This window comes from Dromaius novaehollandiae, chromosome 7 (genome assembly GCF_036370855.1).
Source record: "Dromaius novaehollandiae isolate bDroNov1 chromosome 7, bDroNov1.hap1, whole genome shotgun sequence".
NCBI lineage: Eukaryota > Metazoa > Chordata > Aves > Casuariiformes > Dromaiidae > Dromaius > Dromaius novaehollandiae.
The window spans coordinates 6,422,583-6,445,452 of record NC_088104.1 but is presented as its reverse complement, the minus strand read 5'-3'; the positions used below and the strand labels follow the sequence as shown (position 1 = coordinate 6,445,452).

Genomic DNA, 22,870 nt, shown 5'->3' with positions numbered 1-22,870 from the left:
TCTAAGGAAAAAAAATTTAAAAATATTTTAAAACTTATATCTCTCTTATTCCAATCAAAAATACTGCTTCACTTGCACATCATAACAGAAATCAATATTTGATATCTCACAGGAATAGATTATCACTGTAAGAAAAACATTTTGAAAACAACAAAAGTTAGTAGGAATGCTTCAATGTATGGGTAAAGGCAAAAAGAGGTGGGAGGAAAAGAGAAGTCATTGAATGTTAAAACAAATTTAGACATCTACTAATGAAAAGTATGATACATAAAATCAGTAAAGGCAGAAGAGAACCCTACTTTTTAACCTCAAAACTAAAATATTTTAGCAAAGGTCAGTATATAAACTGCAAAGGTACCTTCTCTCTTTCTAATATCCTTTGATATGATAAAGTATTTTTTCTTCAGATTTCCTAGACACTATTAATGGACACTGAGAAGAATAGTGTATTACAAGGTTTTACAAATAATGGACACAATTATTTGACATTTCTAGGGCTTTTACAGCTTAAAAGTGTTACAGTCTTTTATACAACTCCCCTGCAAGGCTGCATGTTTAATATTTATTCATTTTAGCTCTTGATCCTTGAAAACGAAACTAAGACAACTTTAGAAGAACAGGTAGAGATTAAAGCCATTAAGTACCTTTTTGTTATTCAGGCTACTTGACTCGTCATTTTCTGATAATGCTCTTTACACTATTAATCTTCCTGTTTTGCAAAGATAAGTTCCACTAGCATGTCATACCCATGAGCAATAGAAAAAAATGACTAAGGCAGTAATATCAAAGCTCCGCACACCTCATGTATTATCAATTCTCAAAAAGTAATGTCCCTTTAAAATTTATCACTACAGGACACTGCAGAGACAAGATTATGCATTCTAATTTCTCCAGTATAAAATCTTAAAATCGATACAATTTTCAGGTTTGCGGAGAAAAACTTACCATAACATGTTTTTCTGTCCACAGACAGTTTCATCAGATGAGGACATGCACATGCAGCACTTCTGTTGTGACTGATCAGGCACATGTGCGAACATGGACCTCTGCCCTCATTAGCAGCGCATGGATTAGAAGCTGGAATCACACAATAAAATACACAAAATATAAAAACATCCTCTGAAGCTAGTCTTCATTCCTGTATCAATGTCTAGAAAATGCCACTGCATATCTTCTTTTTATATTCTGATGTTTATTGAATTTATCCTAGAGGATTCCAAATTGCTTTTCTAGCTTTTGACTGAAAACAAACAAGATTTGGGGATAAAAGTTGATTCATATAAACAGTCCTAGAAGAGTTTTTCTGACAGGGTTTTTATTATTGCTGTTGTTCTGAAAAGTGAACAACAATTTATCTCCCTAAATCTGAGGGAGAACACTAAAGAGAAGAAAATGTAAGTATCTATAGAGAAATTTAAGTAGATATCAAGATATTATGCCTAATTTTACACTATGACACTAAAAAACCTGCAACCACATATTGTAAGGCCTCATCTTTATTACTGTCATTTCTTTCTAATTGATCTCCAAAATTTTCAGCTAAATGCCATTAAAAAAAAACAACCTAACTGCTCAAAATGTAATCCCTGTGTTATTTATAAAATTTAATGAACTTTCTCCATTCTTTTCTTATCTTCCCCCTATTAATGCACTCAGGATGGGAATGGTCTTATTTAGTTTTTCAGTGTACATTTTGTACCATCAAGCTCTATTCCCTCCTCTAAATACTAAATTGCAATAATCTAGTCTTGGTTAAATATAGTCAAGAGCCAAATACACAATAACTGCATTGACATTAATAACTGTTACTAACATTACAGAAGGTCATTTTTTTGCTAATTTATTTGCTATTGGTGTCACTTTTTGTGACATTTTAATTACACAAAGTCTCCTATTAAGTGCATGATATCAATCTTACGTCATTTTGCCGGCATAATCTATGTCTTTCATCAAACCAGCATAAGATAAACTGGGAAGAAAGCGGTGAAAATTCTGTCATGTAAATAAGATGTATAAATGGTCATAGTTATCTACAATGAATACAGATTTATAACATTTTTTTTGCTGGGGCTTTTCCTTCTTTAAGGATGTTCCCAGGCTAGAACCAATAGGTCTGGCTTCCATACAAGCCAGATACAGAAACTATAATAAAGAATCAAATCATCAGATACATGAACAAATGTGATATAATGTGAAAAAGTCAGACATTTTTTGTATCACAAGCTCATGATTCACCAATCCCAATTATGAATACACACTATTCAGGAGCTATTCAGATGATATAACGTATTTAAATTCCAAAAGACTTTCCAAATTCCCTAGATGGTGCTTTTGTAAGGAAACTATGCCAGGATGGAGAAAAGGAAGGTCCCATCATAGTTTAATAACTTAATAAAAGACAGGAAGCAAAGGGTAGGAATAAATGTCTAGTTTTCAAAATAAAGGGATCCTCTGTGGCAGGGTATGCACCATTCAGTGTATTCAAATATCTAAAAAAAGGTGACAAAAGACTAAATGAAATCCAACTATGAAAAGCTATACAAAAGTTACATGACAAAGTGAGAAAAAAAACCAGATAAAATACAATAAATGTGCAATAACGTAATACTGAAAGAAACTGTGCAAGTTACATGCACAGTGATGAGCACTTGAACTAGCATCTGTAACATGACGAGATCCACAGTTTAACTACATGTGGTATAATAATCTTAACATCCTATTTGCATTTTTACTGTTATTGATTATCCAGCTGAGTTTTCATTCATCTAGTATACCTCCAAGATCCTTCTCTGAGGCAAAAGAATTTGTATTTAGGAAATGACAGCCCCATACCTCTCCCATTACAAGAGCTATGACATACTAAACAGAAATATCAGGTAGCAGGATGAAAACAAACAAGATGAGTTACGCTCTCAAGCAGGGCATAGTTACACTGCAGAACTGTCAGTCCAAAAAGCTGCAGACATCCAGAGTTTATGTAAGTTCTAAAGTCACCTAGAAAAGTTCATGTAAGAAAAATCTGTCTAAAACAAAAACATCATTTTAGGTTCAAAAATTGAGGCACAGATTACTGGAAGCTTACAAGGTGTACTGGAGGAGTGTGACCATCTTTCTTCAGCTCTGCACTTTCCTGTGGGCATTGATCATCCACCATTGTCAAAGACAGGCTGCTTGGTTAGACTAATTCAGGAAAGACTCCTATTACGTTATGATTCCTAATGAACACGTTTCAGTGTCCTCTTTCATATCTTCAACAACAAAAATTATAAAAATGGATCTTACACCATGAGTAAAGGAATTCAGCTTAAGGTACCAAAAGATTTAAAAACTACATGCATTTTGCATATTTTGTAAGACACATATCAATTTTGTTGGGGGTTTTAAGCAAAAACAATGTACACAAATAGCTTATGATTAAATCTCAAACTAATAAAATTTAAAAAAATCCACCCCAAAATAAAATAACCAAAACTTTGTTCATGTGCATCTTAAACTACCTTTCTGTAAAAGGTTATTTAGTTTAACAGCTGGCAATACAGGCCTCAACAGAATACCATAACAAAATAGTACTATGAAGTTAAACATTTTGATGCTTTAATTACAAAACAGTGGCCCAGTGGTGCCAGTATACTTTATGTTCAGCAGTTACTATACTGCTTGTCCTATTTTTAAATCTATAAAAATTCAGTCTGCAAAAAGAAAAATAGTGTCATGGTCATGATTTTTAAATACAAAGTAATACCCTTAAGAAATGTAAGGACTTCAAAAATGGTCAAGGAATTCACATCTAACTTTTTTTAAGCTGTGATCCTTCCGAGATCCAGCGCGCTAAATTTACTCCTCTCATCACTATCCTCAGTAGTACACTTATAATACCCCTTACAGTACAACTGCAATTTCTTATGCCTAAAGCAGAAGATATTGCTCTTTACAGCCAGTGTATTTTTAAAACTTAAGGGTAGTTGGGAAAATATTCTTCCTAAAACCCTGCATTTTCTATGTCAATAGCATGCCTGACACACAGCTGTGATTCTGTGAAGATGAGTAGGTCTCCAACTCATATTACCGAGGTGGGACATCGTGTTGCAGTAGATCACAGAGCCTTCTGCAATTCCCTGTGGTTAACTAACAGATGAACCTATCTTGTAGATACCTCGTTCATACAAATATCTCACTAAAACTTTGCTGTCTTAAATTAGCAGCTGTCCTAAATTAACTCAGATAAATTCCTGCAGCCAAAAGCAAGTTTATATGGCTCTCCTCTGCTTTATTTCAAACAAAATAAATCACACAAAATGTTAAAAAAGCTAATAACCTTAACATAGATGATGTGGATGCCTACCTATGGATCTGAGACTCCAACATGTTTGTTCTTCAGTGCTATATTCATACTGCCATCTTGCAATGCCAATACAACATTAATCTCTTTTTGGAATCCTAAACTGCATATTATCTTGTTTCACTTATTCCTTAATTGCTAAAAATTCAAAGGAAAAATCAAGATATATTCTCACAGTATCATCATTTTTCTCTAGTATTCATTTAACTTACTGTATATTTGTAAGAAGAAATTGCTTCCATTGAAAGAGAATAAAGACCATAATTCCTCAAATCCCAAAGTAGCAGAAATGATGAATTACAAAATTAGCAAAAAATTGTTACTTGAAATGAGTGCACAGGGATGAACATTTATTCCATCCATATTTTAAGATACCTAGGCATACATACTCCGTAGTCCTGTAGTGGCACAACTTTGTTAGCACAGTGCACAGGATAGTAAAGTCTGGTAAGAGGCACATTTCAAAGAGTAATGAAGCCCAGGGAAATTGATATTCACTGAAAACCTTGGTTACATCCTTGTTTAATATTAGCACATTACTATTTTTAAATAATACCAGGAGACGTATGCTATATCCTGACAGCATTTGTCAAAACATGTTGCAAGCTAAATTAAGATCACTCACCTCAAATCTTTACCCATAGTTGTCATCATGCCTAGTTTCAGGAACTTAAAATGAGTTGTATTCATGGTGCTCCTTTTTTCAATACATACTATCAGAGAACTTAGCATTCTTCAAAGCTTCTCCCTACTAGTCTGTAGGGGGAACTTTACTTGCTGGCATGCATTTACATCAGAGCTACATCTATATTCTTCTATGTGTAACTAGTGCAGAACTATGATCTAGGACATTTACAAAGCCATACAAAATTGTTAGGATGTTTTTAAATAAAGACTGCCCAGGACCTACTAACATAGAAGTCTGAATAGCTTACTCTACATTACAAACCCTGGGCCAAAAGAAAATCAGAACGTCTTTTTTTAGTATTAAAGAACAAGTATAATGTATCAGAAAATCTTAACTACATGATATGAATTTTAAATTAGTTTCTACTACCATCACCATTTTAGGGAAAAGAATTGAAATTTATGTAGAGGCCATGGAATGTTCTGAGACTAACTGGTGGTCCCCCTCTGGCGCTATTCTTTCTTTCACTGTCTTATGTTTACATACAAACTAAAGTCATTGTTCTTTGTATATTTTGCAATAGAAACACACATTAAATTGCCTTTGCAGCATTATTGTTTTCTAAGGCAAACCTCAAAAGCTTCTATAGTTATGGCCTAGCTGTGTCCTGTAACAACAGAACTTAGCTTACTCATAGATAGTGCACTTAGTGATATATCTTGCATCTCAGAAATGTTAAGTTGAACAAACCTACAAACACTACAAAAACATGGGGAAAAATGTATGTATACACACACGTAAACATGTATATATGTACATATGCATATATTTTTAAGTATATATTCACAAGTTAGGCATGCATTATTATAGATATATCTATAAAAATACTTTATTCACATCCTAGATAGTCTGTATCCTTAAACCCATTTACACTAAATAACCCACACAAAGTCAAAGGCAGATGATGGAGAATTAGAGATAGCAAAGTTACTGGGGAAGAATGAACAGCTTATGAAAAAGAGGAAACAGTAAGACTACTGCAGGAGAGCATTTGCTGGAGTAAACTTACACATGTGTATAACCAATAGCAGGGCAGCTCACACCATCAGTATTAGTATTCACAGCTCATTTTGTTTTGGAGGATCTCTTTTGTTGTTCACAAATAATCCACAAGTTACAGATTTAAAAATACAGAAAAGCCTAAACAGGCTAAATTCTTGCCTCTGACAGCTGACACAACGAATAAATCACTTGTTATTGCTCCATCTCTGCTAAGGAAAGATATATCTAAGAGTTAGACCATCTTGAGAAAGCTGGGATTCTAGCTGAGGATCAGAGGTTCTGAACTCTCTGTCCCCTTTTTGCTCAATATTCTAGCACATCTTTTTGCAGGAACAGCTTTTGTACATTGCCAGCGATAGCATAATAATGTCTTCCTGTCCTATACTTGGTTTTGTACATTTAAATTTAATTTTAAACACATCTTTATGCACGTAGTTATAATTGTAACGAAAAAATCCACTTTATTCACCATTAGTAATATTTTGCCATTTTCTCTGGGGGGTCCACAGAGAGAACGACCTCCGAGTATCCATCTGACAAAATAACTGAAGACATTCACTCAAAAATGTATTCTTCTGCTCTATATCCTATCACATCCCTTCATTATTACTTCAACTACTATCTTACCCTCATTATTTCACATTGAATAAATGAAAATTCAAATTTCCAAAGCCCCCTAGTAAATGATTATGTAATAATAACCACTTTCCAACTATTTCCATTAACATTTGTAATTACGAAGTCATGGACTTTGACAGGCTCAGTATTAAAAAGATCAGAGAAAGAGGTAATATAAACCCCAATGAAATGTATGTTTTAAATGATCATTTAAGTGGTGGCATTTACTAGCAAGCAGGATATTGCCAGTTGTCAGTACTGTACTAAGCATCTTGGATTGATCTATCCTCAACTGGACAGTGCTTGGGGGAAAAAGGTGGTAGGAGAGAAGGCAAGAAGACACATTTAGATCAGTAGCAAAGACTAACTGTAAATAAACAATAAACAGGTAACAATAAACAGGTCGGTATCAGGATAAAATCACAGCAAAATGTGCTAAGCCCCTCTGTATTTAATTTGGTTTTAACTACTGCTTATGTTATACGCAACATGCTTATAGAGTCTACATATTGCAGTAATCAAAGTCGGAAAATTTAGAGCTGAAAATTTCACATCATAACTTTACACACGTGTCTGTGTTTATAAGACTTTCAATCCTTACAGAAATAAAATATACAGTTATAATGTAGAAAAATACTAAATGTGTTACTAATGTGCTACTCTCCAATTTCTTTCTTAGTCCTGATGAGCAGTTGTTCACATGTATGAACACTGAAGTCAGTAATTTAAATTTCTTGACTAAATGTTCACCATCTGAATGAGAGGTTTACAATCCAGTGATAAAATCATTTGAAGCTTCAGCTGAAATTAAAAGGAAATCATTACTCCTTTTGCCTATACAAAATGAGAGAAAGCCATTGTAAATCTGTCTCGAGCTAAGTTTTAACAGGTTCTTGCATATTTCACTCAGAATTAAACAGAATATTTCATTAAATCAGGTAGCTAAAATTCAATAGTTGTTAAGTGTTTGGTGATCTTCAACTGCTAGAATTTAAAATAGGACAATATCAGACTTGAAACTGAAAACTGACCACATTTCATCCATCTAATTTCAAAGCCTATACACATACCAGCTTTCTATAATTGTGTATCAGTTTTATAGTGCTGTACAAGTGTTGCTGAAGAACTGAAATGGAAATATATACACATCAACAAGTAAGTTTTATACAGATGACGTTTGAAAGTTAAAGTTACAAAATAATGTATCAAGAAATAATTAAGGAATTTCCTATTACTTTTTAATTAAAGTATATGCCACGAACTTCCTGTCAGTTTGGATAGTTATCTACACCAAAAGTAAGTTTAACATACTATGTTAATTTGAAATTGCAAGTTATAAATGTTACTGTAAGATAACAGCTGTTAAGTGAATGGGATATGCTTTTGAAAAGCTTCAATTTATAGATAAAACCCTACTTAGGCTATTTACATAGAGCAGCGGTCTATACTGGTAGAATCTAAGTTACACAGTCCTAACAGAAAAAAAAACAAAGAGGACTGAGAAGGAAATAAAGACAGAGAACAGAATTAGCAAATTAAGACAATTATAATACAGAACAAACATTTATTCTAACGAAAATTGTACACATGCCTTATTTCACACAAAAAATAATCTTACTCTGTGAAAAAGGATGAGAAAGACAGCTAACAGCTTTTGGCAGACTAGTTATTCCAAATAAATAAAATTAAGGTGGAAGTCTTTTAAATACATGTGGTTCTGTATTACATTCATTATAGAACAAGAATAAGAGTCGAAATGTACAATATTCACAGACACCGACCCCATGAAACTTCTAGTTCAAAAAACCTGTATTACCACCCAAGGAATGCTATCGTTAAAGATGGCACTTAATTAAGAATTGTTATTTCAAGACAAATCTATACACAAATACTTGTATATAAAAAGAATACTTTTTTCCTCTCAGAGAAATAATAAATAACTATTTTATAAATAGATAATTACCTTGTGGTTGACGACTTGGATGATATATCTGAAGATCAAACGGCTGAGCACTTGTTTTTTGTATTACACTGACATTTTGGCCAGTCCACTTATTAGCTTTTGCCAGTGTATTCGTCCGCCAATCGGTCCAATATACTTCACTCCCATATAAAGAAACAGCAAATGGGTGAGAAAGATATTCATGACCTCGTATGATCTCTATCATGCCTGTTCCATCATATAATGCAGAATAAATAGCATCCGATCTACAAGATAAACCCAAACTTATGATTACACACAAATTTTTTAAAAATCTACACAATCATTATGACACTGGTGCAAAAATGTCATATATTCTGATACTTACATACTGGTAAGGCTGAAGAATGTTTACAGAGCAATCATTAACTTCAGAGTTGAGAGAGTACATATTATTAATTTCTTAACTAGTGATAAGAAATTCTGTTTTGCTTGTATGCTGTTTTTAAAATTCCATGCAGTGGAAATACAGGAGTAAAACCAATTTTCATTCACATGAACTTAGAGAAAAGGCACTGCAGAGCTTCAGTCTTCCATGGGTGAGTGCCAAGGTGCAGAAAGGGCTGGCTGTTCCCTAAAGGACAAGGAGTCAGGAGCCTGCATGACAACATGACAGGAAGGCAGGGGCCTTACCAGCCATGGCCCCATCCTACTGCAGCCAGGCAGGTCAAGCAGGGCAGCCCTGGGGTTGGCAGCCAGGTTCAATCAAGAGTCCAGATCATCGGAAAAGTTTGTGGTCATGAGGCAGGTCTGAGGTCAAGCCAGGAAATCAATCTGCAGGTCAGGGTCAGGTCCAGTGACGGTAACTAAGGTCAGACACAGCCCAGTGATCACCAGGCAGGTCCAAAGTGATGAGGAAAGCCTGAGGGAAGGCTGGGAAGTCAGGATCTGGATCAACAGGATCCATGGCCAAACAGGGGCAAGGCTGTGATGGAGCTGGAGACCAGCACTGCTACAGGGGTGCCTGCTGGAGCAGGGGCTGAAGGCCCCAGGCTGAGCTGAAAGGGTCCTGGTCCAAGGTCCGGGGCCCTCAGGGAAGGTGTGTGGCTGGAGGCCTCAGGTGAGGCTGATCAGGGCCATTAACACCTACTGGTGCCCTCAGGGCCCTGACAATATGATCGTTAATTGGTTCAATGACTCTCCTTCTCTCAAGGACTTAGGCAAGATTTCTCATATAGTTTCTTCTGCATTCTAACAAAATTTCGCATTCACCTACTGAATTCATCAAACCTACTCCCAGTAGTAAAGGGCTTTATGCCAAAGACTGCAAAGGACACAGAACTGAACCATGAAGACATATATAATGGTAATAGAATTAAAGAAATGCACATAATATATATTCTATTTGCAATGCAGTTCACATTTTTATATGTAAGAATAAGTACTTATGAACATGTAACAAAGATATTGTTATCTCTTTACCTGGCATCTGTCCACACTATTCTTTTTTCAAAGTGATCCACAGTAAGGCCATTAGGCCAGGCTCCAGTATCCATATCTTTATATATGATCTTTCTTTCTGCTCCACTCATGGAAGCAGATTCAATGCGAGGAAAATTTGCATCCCAGTCTGTCCAAAATAGAATTCTGGTGAGAGGAAAAGGAAAAGAAAACAAATGTAAGAACATCTTAAAGCTTGCAAAATTTGTAAGGGATTCAAAAAGACTAAAGTTTGAAACAGGTTCATATATTTAAGTGTCTCAATAAGTAATATACATAGATGAATTTGGGCAACTATACAAATTCCCTAAAGTTATAGGGTAACATGGAGAGAATGTTTCATTATTAATATTTCATTAGTTTTAGAGCAATCACGAAACTGAAAAGACACCTCTCTTTAAAAGTCTAGAAGAGCTCTCTTTTTTATGTCCATTAATACTAGTGACAGCTGGTCTTGTCTTCCTTCTACAATTTGATACCCAGCTCATAAAAAAAAATGATTTTGAGAGCCTTTGAAGCAATCCACAGATGAAGAGGGTGGGGAGGGAAGAAAGGGAAGAAAGGTGATGTGAGGCAGCAAGGATATAGGAATACGATAGAGATTTCCATCTATTATTAAAAGTGTTCCAAATGAGGACCCCTAGATTTTGGCACGTCACTGTGGGATTTTAAACAGATTGGTCTTGCTAAGAAAACTTAGAAAGGTATTGTATGGTACATATGTACTATAACCAAAGTAGTTTCATGTTAAATAGTAGAAGCAGTTTCACCAAGGGACAAAAACACATACTGTTTTTAACTTATTAAGTTTTCCAAATGCACACAATTTTTACGCCTCTTAAAGGAACAGAATACATTTGATACAATAACGTTGAAGTAGTTTTAAGTAAGAACTAACTGCAGAGAGGCTGGACTATAGCAAAGCTTTTGACAAGTAAGGACCTTGGACAATTTCAGCCCTTAACACATTCTCACAAGGCCTTTCCACTTAGTGCGTGTGAAAAGTAATACACAGTGTTTTTAAATAACTGCTCAAGCAAAGGTATTAATTCTTGGACAGTTTACCCACACACTTTTTCAATACCCCAAAATGTATAAAGTGGGTATTTACATCATCTACATTAACCTTCAATTCAGGTTCTCTAAATCAGCTTAGTAGAGGATCCAAGTTCCTCCCATGGACAGTACAAGCAACTGAACTGCACCCAGATTAGATGACAAACACGAAGACCTTTGTGTGAGCACAAAGGGGTGGGAGGTGAGGGGGAAGGCAAAACCAAGATATTTTCCAGCATACAGCTTCCATATCTGCACACCATATAATTTTTAAGCAAGTAAACTTATGCCCTGAAAATAAAATAATATAAAAAAAATCTCAGCTAGACTACTTGCATCAATCAAATTGCAAGTGAAATTAAAATGAGGTAGGGAATTAAGAAAAATTGCTAAAGACTACCTCAAGGAACGCTACAAAGAACTACTTTATTTCTTAGAATTCAGTAATTATTATAAACAATTCTTAGATAAATTGAGAAAACTGGATACATACATTGCCAAGTATAATATGTAATCTTTTTTCTTTTACAACAATGGAATGGTAAAATATACAATAATTGACAAAATTTCACTAAATGCTTCCCTAATTAGTTTCAAATCACAGCTTCGTTAACACTGTGCTTCCAGCAAGTGAATAATGTCATTATCTTCAACAGCATTTACTGTTCAGAAAGCCTCAGTAACTTCAATGTTCTTTTCTAGCCTTACAAATTTATGAATGATCATATATGGAACTTTACTGTCTACAAGTGAGTAATGGTAACAATAGAATAGGAACTGTTGGTTCAGACTATTTGTACAATTAAGAGATGCATTTTAGAAATAGTCTGAAAACAGAGAAAGATATAAGCAATACTAAAATAAAGTTGTGTACATTCTATTATCAGGGCCTTTTGTGCCACATAAATACTTCATCCATGTAATAAAATCTTGGAAACTTTAAATGATTAGTTCTTATTATGTTATGAACTCATTTCTATCTTGCCACAGAGCAACTTTGGATAAAGACCAGTCAATTATAAGCAGACCAATAACCCGCCAGCAAATACATCAATGATGAATCTAGAGGAATCTTACAAGGAGCCTTTGCAATGTACTGAGTCAAGAATATCTGTAGTCATTCAATTTCAGTGCCTTCATATATAGGACAATGAGATCAAAAAAAGACCATTTAACTCTAGATTGAGCTTTATTTAAATATAGCTTAGTTCACAATTTTTTTGCAGGTGACTGTGGTAAACAAGGTATGTACCCATGGTAGCACTATTTGTGAGTGTCTGATTGTGACCCACTTCTGTATGAATATACTGAACTCCAAATGAATCTTAAAATAAGTTATAAATGCCATATTAATGAAAGATTTTAGCATCCCTTTCTGAAATTCCATTAATGGCATATCAAGCTATCTACAATATTAATTTAACTTTTGATGGCTTTACTTGGTTGATATATGTAATAGTTACATGAAAAAACATCGAGTACTTGGAGGACTAAAAAGTTAAATTTGCATGTTTGCTTTTAAGGATTATCAGAGATCTAGACATACAAAAAAAGAGAGCTGAATATTTGGCACTAGTACTAACCATTATGTTATGTGATAAAAAGCTTCTCTCCACACACACAAAGAAGCACTGAGGAACAGTGCCAAGATGGGGTAACCGAAATAATACCCTGATCTGGCTACTTCCAGGGCCATGACAGGAGAGTGATGAGCCCACTACGCCTCATCTCCACGAACACAAAGGAGCTCAGGGGCACAGATCAGAGACCCCCTCACCTAGCAAAATAAACCCTGATAACCTGAACACAGCCCCTGCCCTGGCCCCTCCCAGGGGTCCAAGGGCAGCCGTCAGCCCCATGGGCCAGGGGACACCCAGCACCATGAGCAGCTCTCCAGAGAGCCTTGGGGTATGGGACACGTTATGGGATGCACAAGACTTATTAGGGGATGTCTCAGGGTACAACCAAAAGGTGGAGAAAGGGAGGGATCAAGGAGGTCTGGGGAGGAACGAGAGTGTGGAAATTGAGAGATTAGGGAATAAAAGTGCAGTCTGTCCCGACTTCCTATTAACCCCCATTAACCCCTAACTTCCTATTAACCCCCATTTCTAGCCATTTACGTGCATGTATGTACTTCCCACTAACAGAACTTCATCCTCAGTCAGAGAGGAAGACAGGGCAAGGTCGCTGGTGCTGTTTGTGTTTGTGCAAGGGCTGAGTGTTCCTATGTGCACTGATTTGCGTGGTCAGTCCTGTATATATGTACCTGCGTTGTATATGTGTGTTCGTGTGCATGCCTGCTGGCGCTACCTGCTCTGTCTCCCCACTGGTGGACCTGGAGGCAAGGAGCTGTGGCAGTCTCCCCTCCACTGGCTTACCGGATTCTCTAACACAAACATCTACTTTGAATCATCTATGCCTGTGTATTCACATTTCTTTGTGAAAAGACTGAAGAGCTGGTTCCATCTGTATTTAGAGATTTTATTCTTTTCCCTTTTTCTAACAAAACGTAGCATACAGTTGCTTCTAGCTTTTAAAAAGGCAGACTAAGATTAAGCCTTCAGCTTCAGAAGAGTTGTGACTTGATTTGGGGTTTTTATTCACCCATTTAATTTGAACAACTTGTCATCCAGTTCTGCCAACAGGATGGCCCTTTCTAAAGATCTCTGTAGATAAGCTATTACTCTGTAAATAAGCTGTCTAGCATCTGACTTGCGAGTCTAGGGTCCTTACTTATTAAAACATGTTACTTCCAAATTCAGAATTTTGTCTATCTACTTATATTTTTATGTCCACAGCAGTGTTCCTGAAAGAAACATTCAGTGAAGACAAGTGATAGACCATATCAGATTTCTAAACAAAATTAATTGTCATGATTCTGCAAACTCTTCCAAATTTATCATATTATTTTTGGCCACTTTTAATCTGATTTCCTCCTCTTGACAACCACTTGAACAGTGAATTAAGGGTTCTACCAACAGTTTTACTTTCCTTCCACTATATGTTAATTAAGTCTATTGACTTAATTAAATTATTGTCTGATTTTAATAATATTCTAACACATTAAGGCTGTTTTACCATGAAGTGTAATCTTATCAGTCATCAAACATAGAAATGAATTTCCACATCCCATTTTAAAATCTTACTTGTAACATTCTAATACTTATTATAAACAATCATGCAAGGCACTAAATAAAATACATATACTTATGGTAGTAGGCTGAATCTAATACACTTGGCTGCTTATGATTTATTAATAATATTCCAATTGACATAACATTCCTCATCAATAGCTAGAAAAATTATTAACAGAAGTTGGAAAACACTACCTCCATTTTAAAGATGGAAAAACAAACACAAAAGGTGGGAGTTGTCTCACTCAAATTTTAGTCTTTTGGTTACATCTAAGTTAGTCTTTTGTAGTCCCACTAAAATCAATCTCAAAATGAGATGAACTGCCTTGGCAATGTCTAAATATGTCCATTAACTATACAGAAATGCTAGACCACTGGCTCCAACTACTAACAACCACATTATTAAAATTAACTGAAATAATCACAGAGCAAGAGAAGTTTTTTGTCAACAAACAGATACCTGTATCTCCTGACTTACCTTCTTTTGCTGGCTCACCTTGTCTCGCTCCTTTTCATTGGGGCAAAACAGATTACAATGGATGGCATTTGATTCAAAATATAGGCTCAAGAATTAATAAAGACATGTTAGATCCTGTAACTCCCAGCAAAAAGGAACTTCATCAATCTCACATTTAATCTCCAACTTTAAAATACTTTGCAACATGAAAAAGAAATCTTTTTGTAATTACCCATATCTAGGATCCAGAGCAATAGCCCTTGGATGTTCCATAGCTCCTGCTATTAATGTCGTTCTCAAAGTGCCATCTAGTTTTGCTACTTCAATTTGGTCCAAATTGCTGTCTATCCAGTATATGTTTCCTGCAATCCAGTCTACAGTAAGGCCTTCAGGAGTGGCCAGGCCATGCTGTACTACCACCTCAATGGCGCTTACACCTTAAAAACAAAACAAACAAAAACTTATAGGGCTAATACAGAGTCTGATATAGTGGACATGGACATATAAATCTATTTTACAGTTTTGGAGGGAACTCATGATTCATCTGATGAATGATACAGTATTTTGTTCCATGCAACATATTTTTTCTTTATGGATATGATCGATTACTGTAAACAAATACAGTTATGGCCACATATAAATAAATGAGTAATTTTATTCCATAGTAATATACATTTTTTTTTCTTAGATGGTTTAGTAACTAAAGCCCCGAAACTTTCAATGAAGGCCAGAGTTCACATGTGGAGTCACACTGCAGATGTACATATGCCCTCTCACGAGGGACCCCTTTTGCAGCATCTGTGAAGCACACGCTCATGCTCCATCTCCCAGTGGCAGAGTAAACAAAATTTATACAGCTCCATTTCAGTTCTTTCTCAACAAGAGTAAGAGAAAACTCAGAAAGATTGTGATGAAGAGAGAAAAGCAGGGAGAATCAAAAGCATGTTTAGATCACACATTGTGATAAGCTCTACAGTAAACAACCTTACTTTGCCCTTTTGAATTCCCTTGTACAATTCATACTGTTACTGACTACAAACCCTTCCCTATCATAAACTTCCTCTGGAAGGTCTCAAAATTTTTCACATAAACAGCAACTACAGAAGCACTCAGGATTTCCAGGAAGACAGAGGGCTTTGTGGAGATGCAACTCTTTTCTAGACAGCTGCAAGACTGAGGGAATAATTTATTTTCATAACAGCTCAAAAGCCACCTGCGGTCTGGTACAGTGTGACCACAACACAGTGTGATAACAGTAGAGTCTACCTTACTAATTTCATGCAAACACACCACAGCCATTAATGGAAAGTGGCAAGACTTTCACTTCTTTACATACTGAGTAGTATGTAAAGCATAGCATACTTCTGTCCCAGTCGGGATATGCTTCTGGATATGCAAAAATGAAAGCATCTGAAGATATACTTCAGCAGAATTTTATAGAAAAACTTTTTTGTATATTGTGAGATTATACTGAATTATAGACCATAATTATGTTACCAGGGTAAAGATCAAGTCTTTGAATGCTATAGAATTATGAAACAAAATCTTTCATCTACAGTGAGAACCGACAATTTATCACAGACTTGATAAATCCTTGTAGATTTTTTTAAAAGGTGAAGCTAACTAAATTACAAAAATGAAAAATCAGTATTTCTGTCATTGGACTAGGAAGAAATACCAGCCCTCTGTGTTTGCCATTTTCTCCCTGCTACAGCATATTGCAAATGGCAATTTTTGCAGTCTTTTCCTAGCTGAACGTTATACACCTTTTTAAAGGCTGAATGCCACGACAGATTTTGTTTCTGTTAATGGTAGTTCAGTTACAATTTATCAGGTCCAACATCCTGTAACTGCAGTTCTGACTACTAAGAAATCTAAGATTGAATTCATACCTCCAGTATCAGAAAGCTTGCCTCTGTAAATTTTGTCCTCCACCACATCTGTCCAGTATAGTAAACTCTGATTGAAATGAAAATCAAGTGCTATTGTATTTCTCAAACCAGGAACTAAAAGGCTGTAGTCACGTTTGTGAAGATCAATTTTTCTGATCTCATGTCGAATAGAAAAAATTATGAAAGCCTCAAATGGATCTAGAAGTAAAAGATTATACATTTCAAAAGAATAATAAAGAAGACATTGTTACATATTGATATAAATGACACACAGAATAAGAAAAGACACAGAATATTTTATTGGAAGAAAAGGATTATTAAAACAATTCACTTCCTGATAAGAAGTCTTTCAAGCATATTTTTAGTCCAACAAACTTCTCACTTCTCCATTCTAGCCTTATCTTTGATCATACATAGAGATACTAAACATTAAAATCAGAAATATCATACTCAACTATTGAGCTATATTTTTATAGTTCCACCACAAGGACTTCCACAACTAGGATTTAAAAAGTCTGAAGCCACTAAAATTAAAATCCATTTTCACAAAAACTTCAAAAAAATTAATCTGTTAAGTTATGCATTGTTCCAAATCCTAGTTACTTTAAAACAAACTTTACTAAAACATACATAACATCATTTTTTTTAATTGAAGCAGTTAAAAAGAAAACCTCATCCCAAAATACTAAGCAAGGAAATGAACATTTTACATGCTTACTGACATATCCCATCACCAAACCCACCTAGTACTGAAGTTTATTTTCATACCCTTGCTATATGATTAATGATAGATAATTTTGTATGTGCTCACGTCTGTGAGCTTATATAAAATCGTATTTATAAACACATGTAAACACTCCCTCCGTAGGTCACACATACTATAAATTCATTTTATATTTTAATTCTTACACATCCTACTTTAGGAAAAGTTTTTTAAACAAGTAGCTGTGTTAAAAAAATGGATCTCTAAACTACCCAGTGAACTCGGTATATTCACTTTAAAAAACAAACTTTTTCACACTGATCCTTTTCTTTCAGAAAGTAGCTTTCCTTTGTTGTAGGTCTTCCCCCTGGAATGCAACATGATACTGAAATAGAAATTTTTCTTCTTCCATCCAATAAAACCTCAATTTTATATAGAAAACAGCTTACTGGCAGTTCATGACAATAGACAATATGCACTGTTCTCCTAAAATAGTCAGAAATTCCACAAATTATTACACAATAAAAAGATGCTTATATGTATCAATTTTTAAGATAAATTTAATGTTCTTTTCTTGCTAATCATTGCACGTACAGATTCATTTATGTACGACATGTTAAGTTAAAAAGACACCTCAGCAAAGCAGTGTTTCTGGTCATGAAGTACCTGTTCATAAACTGTTTGGCCTTTCTGAATGATTCTCATATTTGTCAGGGTAATGACTGAGTTTCTGCAAAGCCAATTTTTCAAGGCTCTGCACTGGTCGAACAACTTTATGAAGAACAAGATCAGTGACGTTAGTAGTTGTTTCACAAGAATCAGCTATCTCAACCTGAGGAACACTTTAACAGCACTTCTCAATTTCTGATAAATTAGCAGCTACTATGTGGGAGACCACAAGCTACCCAAATAGTGTTATTTAGGCAATTCCAATGCATAAGAACACAGACATGATGAACAACACCAGTAACTTCTTTTGTGTTTCTCAATAATGAACAGCACAATTAAAAAAAGAATCCTAAAAAAAATATGCTCTGTGGGATGAGAGTTTTTCATTCCAGCAAGAGGGAGTCTAACTTAAGCTCCATAATGTAAGGTGCAAATAGAGGAACACTCACGAAGAAGATTAAAATTCAACATGATCTTGACAAATTTAAGATACAGTACTTCAAATGTAAATCAATAATGAGAAATGGGTAAAAAAATAGCAATTTATATGGAACTGAGTATAAAAAAAGTAGCACCATTTTGTTTATTTGGACTTCTTCATCTGAAAGAGCAGGTCATACACTGCTTTTTTCCCCCTCTTTCTTACCCTTCCCATATCAATATGAAGAGGTGTAAATTCAGATCCTTGATTACTGTGGCTGCTATACAGTCAATAAACAGATGTGAGACTACATAAATAGTGTGAGAATAAATAAAGATTGATGAGTGATACTGTGACAAACAAGAGACAAGGCATCACAGGTGAAAAATTTCTCCAGAAAAGGAGTCAAAAGAGTAGACAGAAACCATTATGATATAGTCCTTCAAATCACTCCTCCTAAGCTTTCGTGAAGATTGTCTACAATGCTGTACCTTGTTCTGAGCACAGCTCTGGACGAAGAATGTGAGTCACCTGGAGAACTGAAGAGGAAATCAACAAGCATAATCAGAGGTCTAAAAGTATGACCTGCAAGGAAAGAGTGAATAAACTGGGACTGCTTAGCCTAAAAAGGAATGGACTGAGATAGCGAGTGGAAGCACATAAAACTCTTCAAAGACATAAAAGGCTGACAGAGTGAATATGGGGAAAATCTTGTTTTCTATACAAATAAGAAGTAGGCCTAGGATTAAAGGCTGGAACTTGGAGTAAATAGATTCAGAAAGATTAGAAAAAAAATTAAGGATAGTGATGCACTGAAATACATCATCCCTGGGAGACTGGGAGTTCACCACTGAAGGTGTCTTATCCTTCTATGACTCCATGAAAGAGGATGTATTATGGTGAGTTACAAATTAAAGGCTAAATTGAATCCATTTTATTTGAGGCAATTGTTCCATCACCTTAAAAATAAATATTTGATCTTCTTTTCCATCTTGATTGCTCTTCTGGAAATTCAGAGAAGACACTCTGCATTTTACAAATTGATTAAGAACATTTTTTTTGAAAAATCTCACCTCAACCCAATTCAATATAATGGATCTTGACTCTTCTTTTTTAAAGCTTTTTAAAGAAAAGTAATTGATAATAAATTATTGGACAAAAATAATCTATTTCTGTAACTTCTGATTTCACATACACACCAAGCTTTTTTACCATATAGGAGAGTATACCAAATACATGATTTAAACAAAGTATTGTGCATGACGCATGAAAAGTGATAAGGAAAAAATCTGATAGAAGAAAACTGCCTAAACGCGCACACACACACACAAATCTGTGTAGAAAGATCAATGCTTCACCTTTTCCAATGGTTTTAATTTGAAATTCTTTTTTTTGGAAAATGCTAACTGAAGCTTATTTTTTGTTTCATTGAACTCTAATGTAAGAATATTAGCATAGCAAGCATCCAACCCTGTGCTTTTTTGAAATCTACCTCAAAGCAAAATGGTATCTTCATAAATAGTTTGAAAAAAGCTTCATAAAAACTTCATCAGAAGTTTGACATTCCTCAAAGAGGCTACGACCATCTTTTATCAAAAATTTTTAAACTGCAATATTAAAAACTAGCTAGAAATTCTAATAAACTGAATTAAACACAAGCTGAAGCAGATCAAGAATACAGATATGATATCTTCTTTTACGTATGTATAGCTAGTGATATAATAAATATATAATAAATATATGCATAGTTGAGTTCCAACAGCTTAGAAAAGGTTGAATCATTTTTTAATGAAAACTAGATTGGTTTTGAGTTCATTTAACTTGCCTTTTATTAAACCAAACTCTGAAAATTCTGAACATAAACATGCAATGTAAATATTTTTCAAGAGCAGTTTTTTTCTGCATTTTTATTATCTAAAAGAGTTCAAGTGAAATACATCAGTGCATCTTGCTTTGAAAGATGTTTCAACAGAAACTAGGAAGTAGGGCATGAAAATATATAATCTATATTTACTTTCTATTTCAATAATGGAGCTCTGTAGCATACTTTTAGCTGAATCAATACAATTTTAAGCATGAATGAAAAATTTATTATTTGGGAAGTCAGTAATGTAACAATACACACGTGAGAAGAGCAAAAACCTAACCAGTTGAAAACAAAAGATATAGAAAGTGAAGAAACTCAAAAAAGAAAAACACAACATTTTAATACCTCAAAAACTGAACAGAAGATAAACAGGAATAACAGAAAATGGGAAATGAAGAGAAAGACATAGAAAGAGACATTGATAGAGAAAATAAAAGAAAAGAATACTATTAAGGTAATTTTTTTTTCACTTATTATTCAATAATTTACCATATTTCTATGGTAATTCTTTAAATTCCTCTGGCAAACAGACAGATTCTTATATACCATCAAAAATAATGTACTCGAATACATTAATGCATCTTCAGGATGCATATTCCTGTTAGATTTTTGATGGACACTCAAGTAAAAGTTTTTGCAATAACTTCAAAAAGTGAAGAGTTGCATACTAGCTTTAGATGTTATTTCTGTGTATTATTGAAGTGTTTGTATATAGAAAAGTGATATGTTAGATGGCAAAAAAAAAAAAAGTAATTAAAAGCTAAGGTGATAGTATTCCCCTGAGGAATTTTTTTTCTCCTTGAAAAAGGATTACTGGTTACTGTTCTAATGTAATACACAAGCATTCCTGATTCAAGACATTCTAAATCAATGTGGTTCTTCTAAGAATTATTTTATACCATCTGGTATAACTGAAAAGGAAGAAGTTCGGCACTGTGGGGACTGTTTATCTTCACCAGACTGCTTTCAACTCTACCAGTTATAGAATTACATGAGAGCCTTTTTTTAAAAAAATTTATATTCATTTAAGATCTCATGCTCAGAGACATTCACGGTACAGACAGTATGAGGCTCATAGATTCACAAACAGGACCAAACATGGGCTCCCTTTCCTAGTTTACTAAAATGCTGTTCATACAGTCAACAACTTAAGTATCAGAGTATCTGTCTTGTGGAGCACTTATGTCTTTCAATGAAAAACTAAAACTAGCCCAGATTATTAGTGACTATAGTGGCATGTCATATTTAACATGCAATAATTTTGTTGTGGCTTTGATCACATAAAGATAGAAGCTTTATGGTTTGTAGAGAAAGGTATTGCTTTTCATATCAGCTGACATCACTGGTCTCAGATCATATATTTAATATTACATAATTTGACAAATTCTGTGAATATCAATTTGTAACTGCAAGTTCTCACCAACATCAGTAAACTTCAAGCAGAAGTGTCTCATTGGCCCAGGAGAACCTGAGAAACCTTAGTTTCAATTTTGTTATATGTTCTCTTCTGCTGAAAAATAACTCCCCCGCCTTTTTTTTTTGTCTTAGTTTCCAAATATTGTTACAATAATCTCAATTTTCTATAATTAAATGTTTCCTTCAGGCTTTCCTCCATCAAATGATTAAGATTTCTATATGCTTTTATTCCTTTTATATCTGTAACCCAGTAAGAAGGAATTTTTGAATATTTGGAAATGTCAGTTATAAAACAAACTGGATTGATCAAGAGTGAACGACAATAAGACTATAGCAGCATCATAAAAGAACTTTAATTGAGCGCCATAAAATAAAATTCAGATATACAGAATCACAGGAGTATGCCAGTGATCCATGATTTGAAAGTTTACTATCAGCATAGCTCAGAAATGTCTGAGGAACATAGATTCCTGATCTCAGTTTGTAGTAGTAAATATTTACATACTATAGTAATAAATATTGATACACAAAGACACAATTTGGAGATCATTCCGGAAATTACAACAAAGCTTCTAGGCTGATGAATATAAACACATTCTTAATGAATTAAAAAGAGCTCAAAGGCAAGACAAAGAGCATTTGTAAAAGGTTATTTAATAGAACACATAGACTACAAAGCTAAATTTTAGTTATTCAATGTTTTGGAAAACAGAAACATTTTTATTAGATGCAGTTGAAGTTTTGGCCATAAATAAATTGTGGGCCACATTACAACAGTAACAAAGTTCTGAGATATTGTATAAATTAGCTCAAATATAGTCAAAGCAGAAGGATTAGAATTTGCCTTTTCTAAAATATTGACTGATCAGTTGGCTGTTAATTAAATTATTTCACTTGAATAGCAGTGAGAAACATGGGCTTTTATTTCTAGCTCTCTAATTCAGAAGTTTTTCATGCAATTCATCTGAAAAAATGCCAAGCATCTGGAATAAATCTGGATTATTTTAATCATAAAATCTTTTGGGTTATGAAATATCAAACAAATGATAGAAGGAACAGTGTTGGAGACATTTCAGTCTGGAATTTATAGGTCACTAGAAAACTAAAAGTAGAGAACAATCCTAAACTGGTGCTTCCAAAATCTAGGAAATTTCAGCAACCGATGTTATTTTGTACAATCAATGTTA

General features: G+C 34.4%; 1 protein-coding gene across 1 annotated transcript in view; it reads right to left on the bottom strand.

Annotated features, from left to right (window-relative positions):
- The window catches only part of LRP1B (LDL receptor related protein 1B), a 750,266-nt gene that overhangs the window by 231,255 nt on the left and 496,141 nt on the right, over nt 1–22,870 (bottom strand). Inside the window, exons 24-28 of the mRNA XM_064515494.1 lie at nt 16,608–16,805; nt 14,948–15,152; nt 10,051–10,215; nt 8,611–8,855; nt 946–1,077 (exon numbers count right to left, since the gene is read on the bottom strand). Coding sequence (XP_064371564.1) covers nt 946–1,077; nt 8,611–8,855; nt 10,051–10,215; nt 14,948–15,152; nt 16,608–16,805 — 945 coding nt within the window. The remainder of the gene's footprint in view (nt 1–945; nt 1,078–8,610; nt 8,856–10,050; nt 10,216–14,947; nt 15,153–16,607; nt 16,806–22,870) is intronic.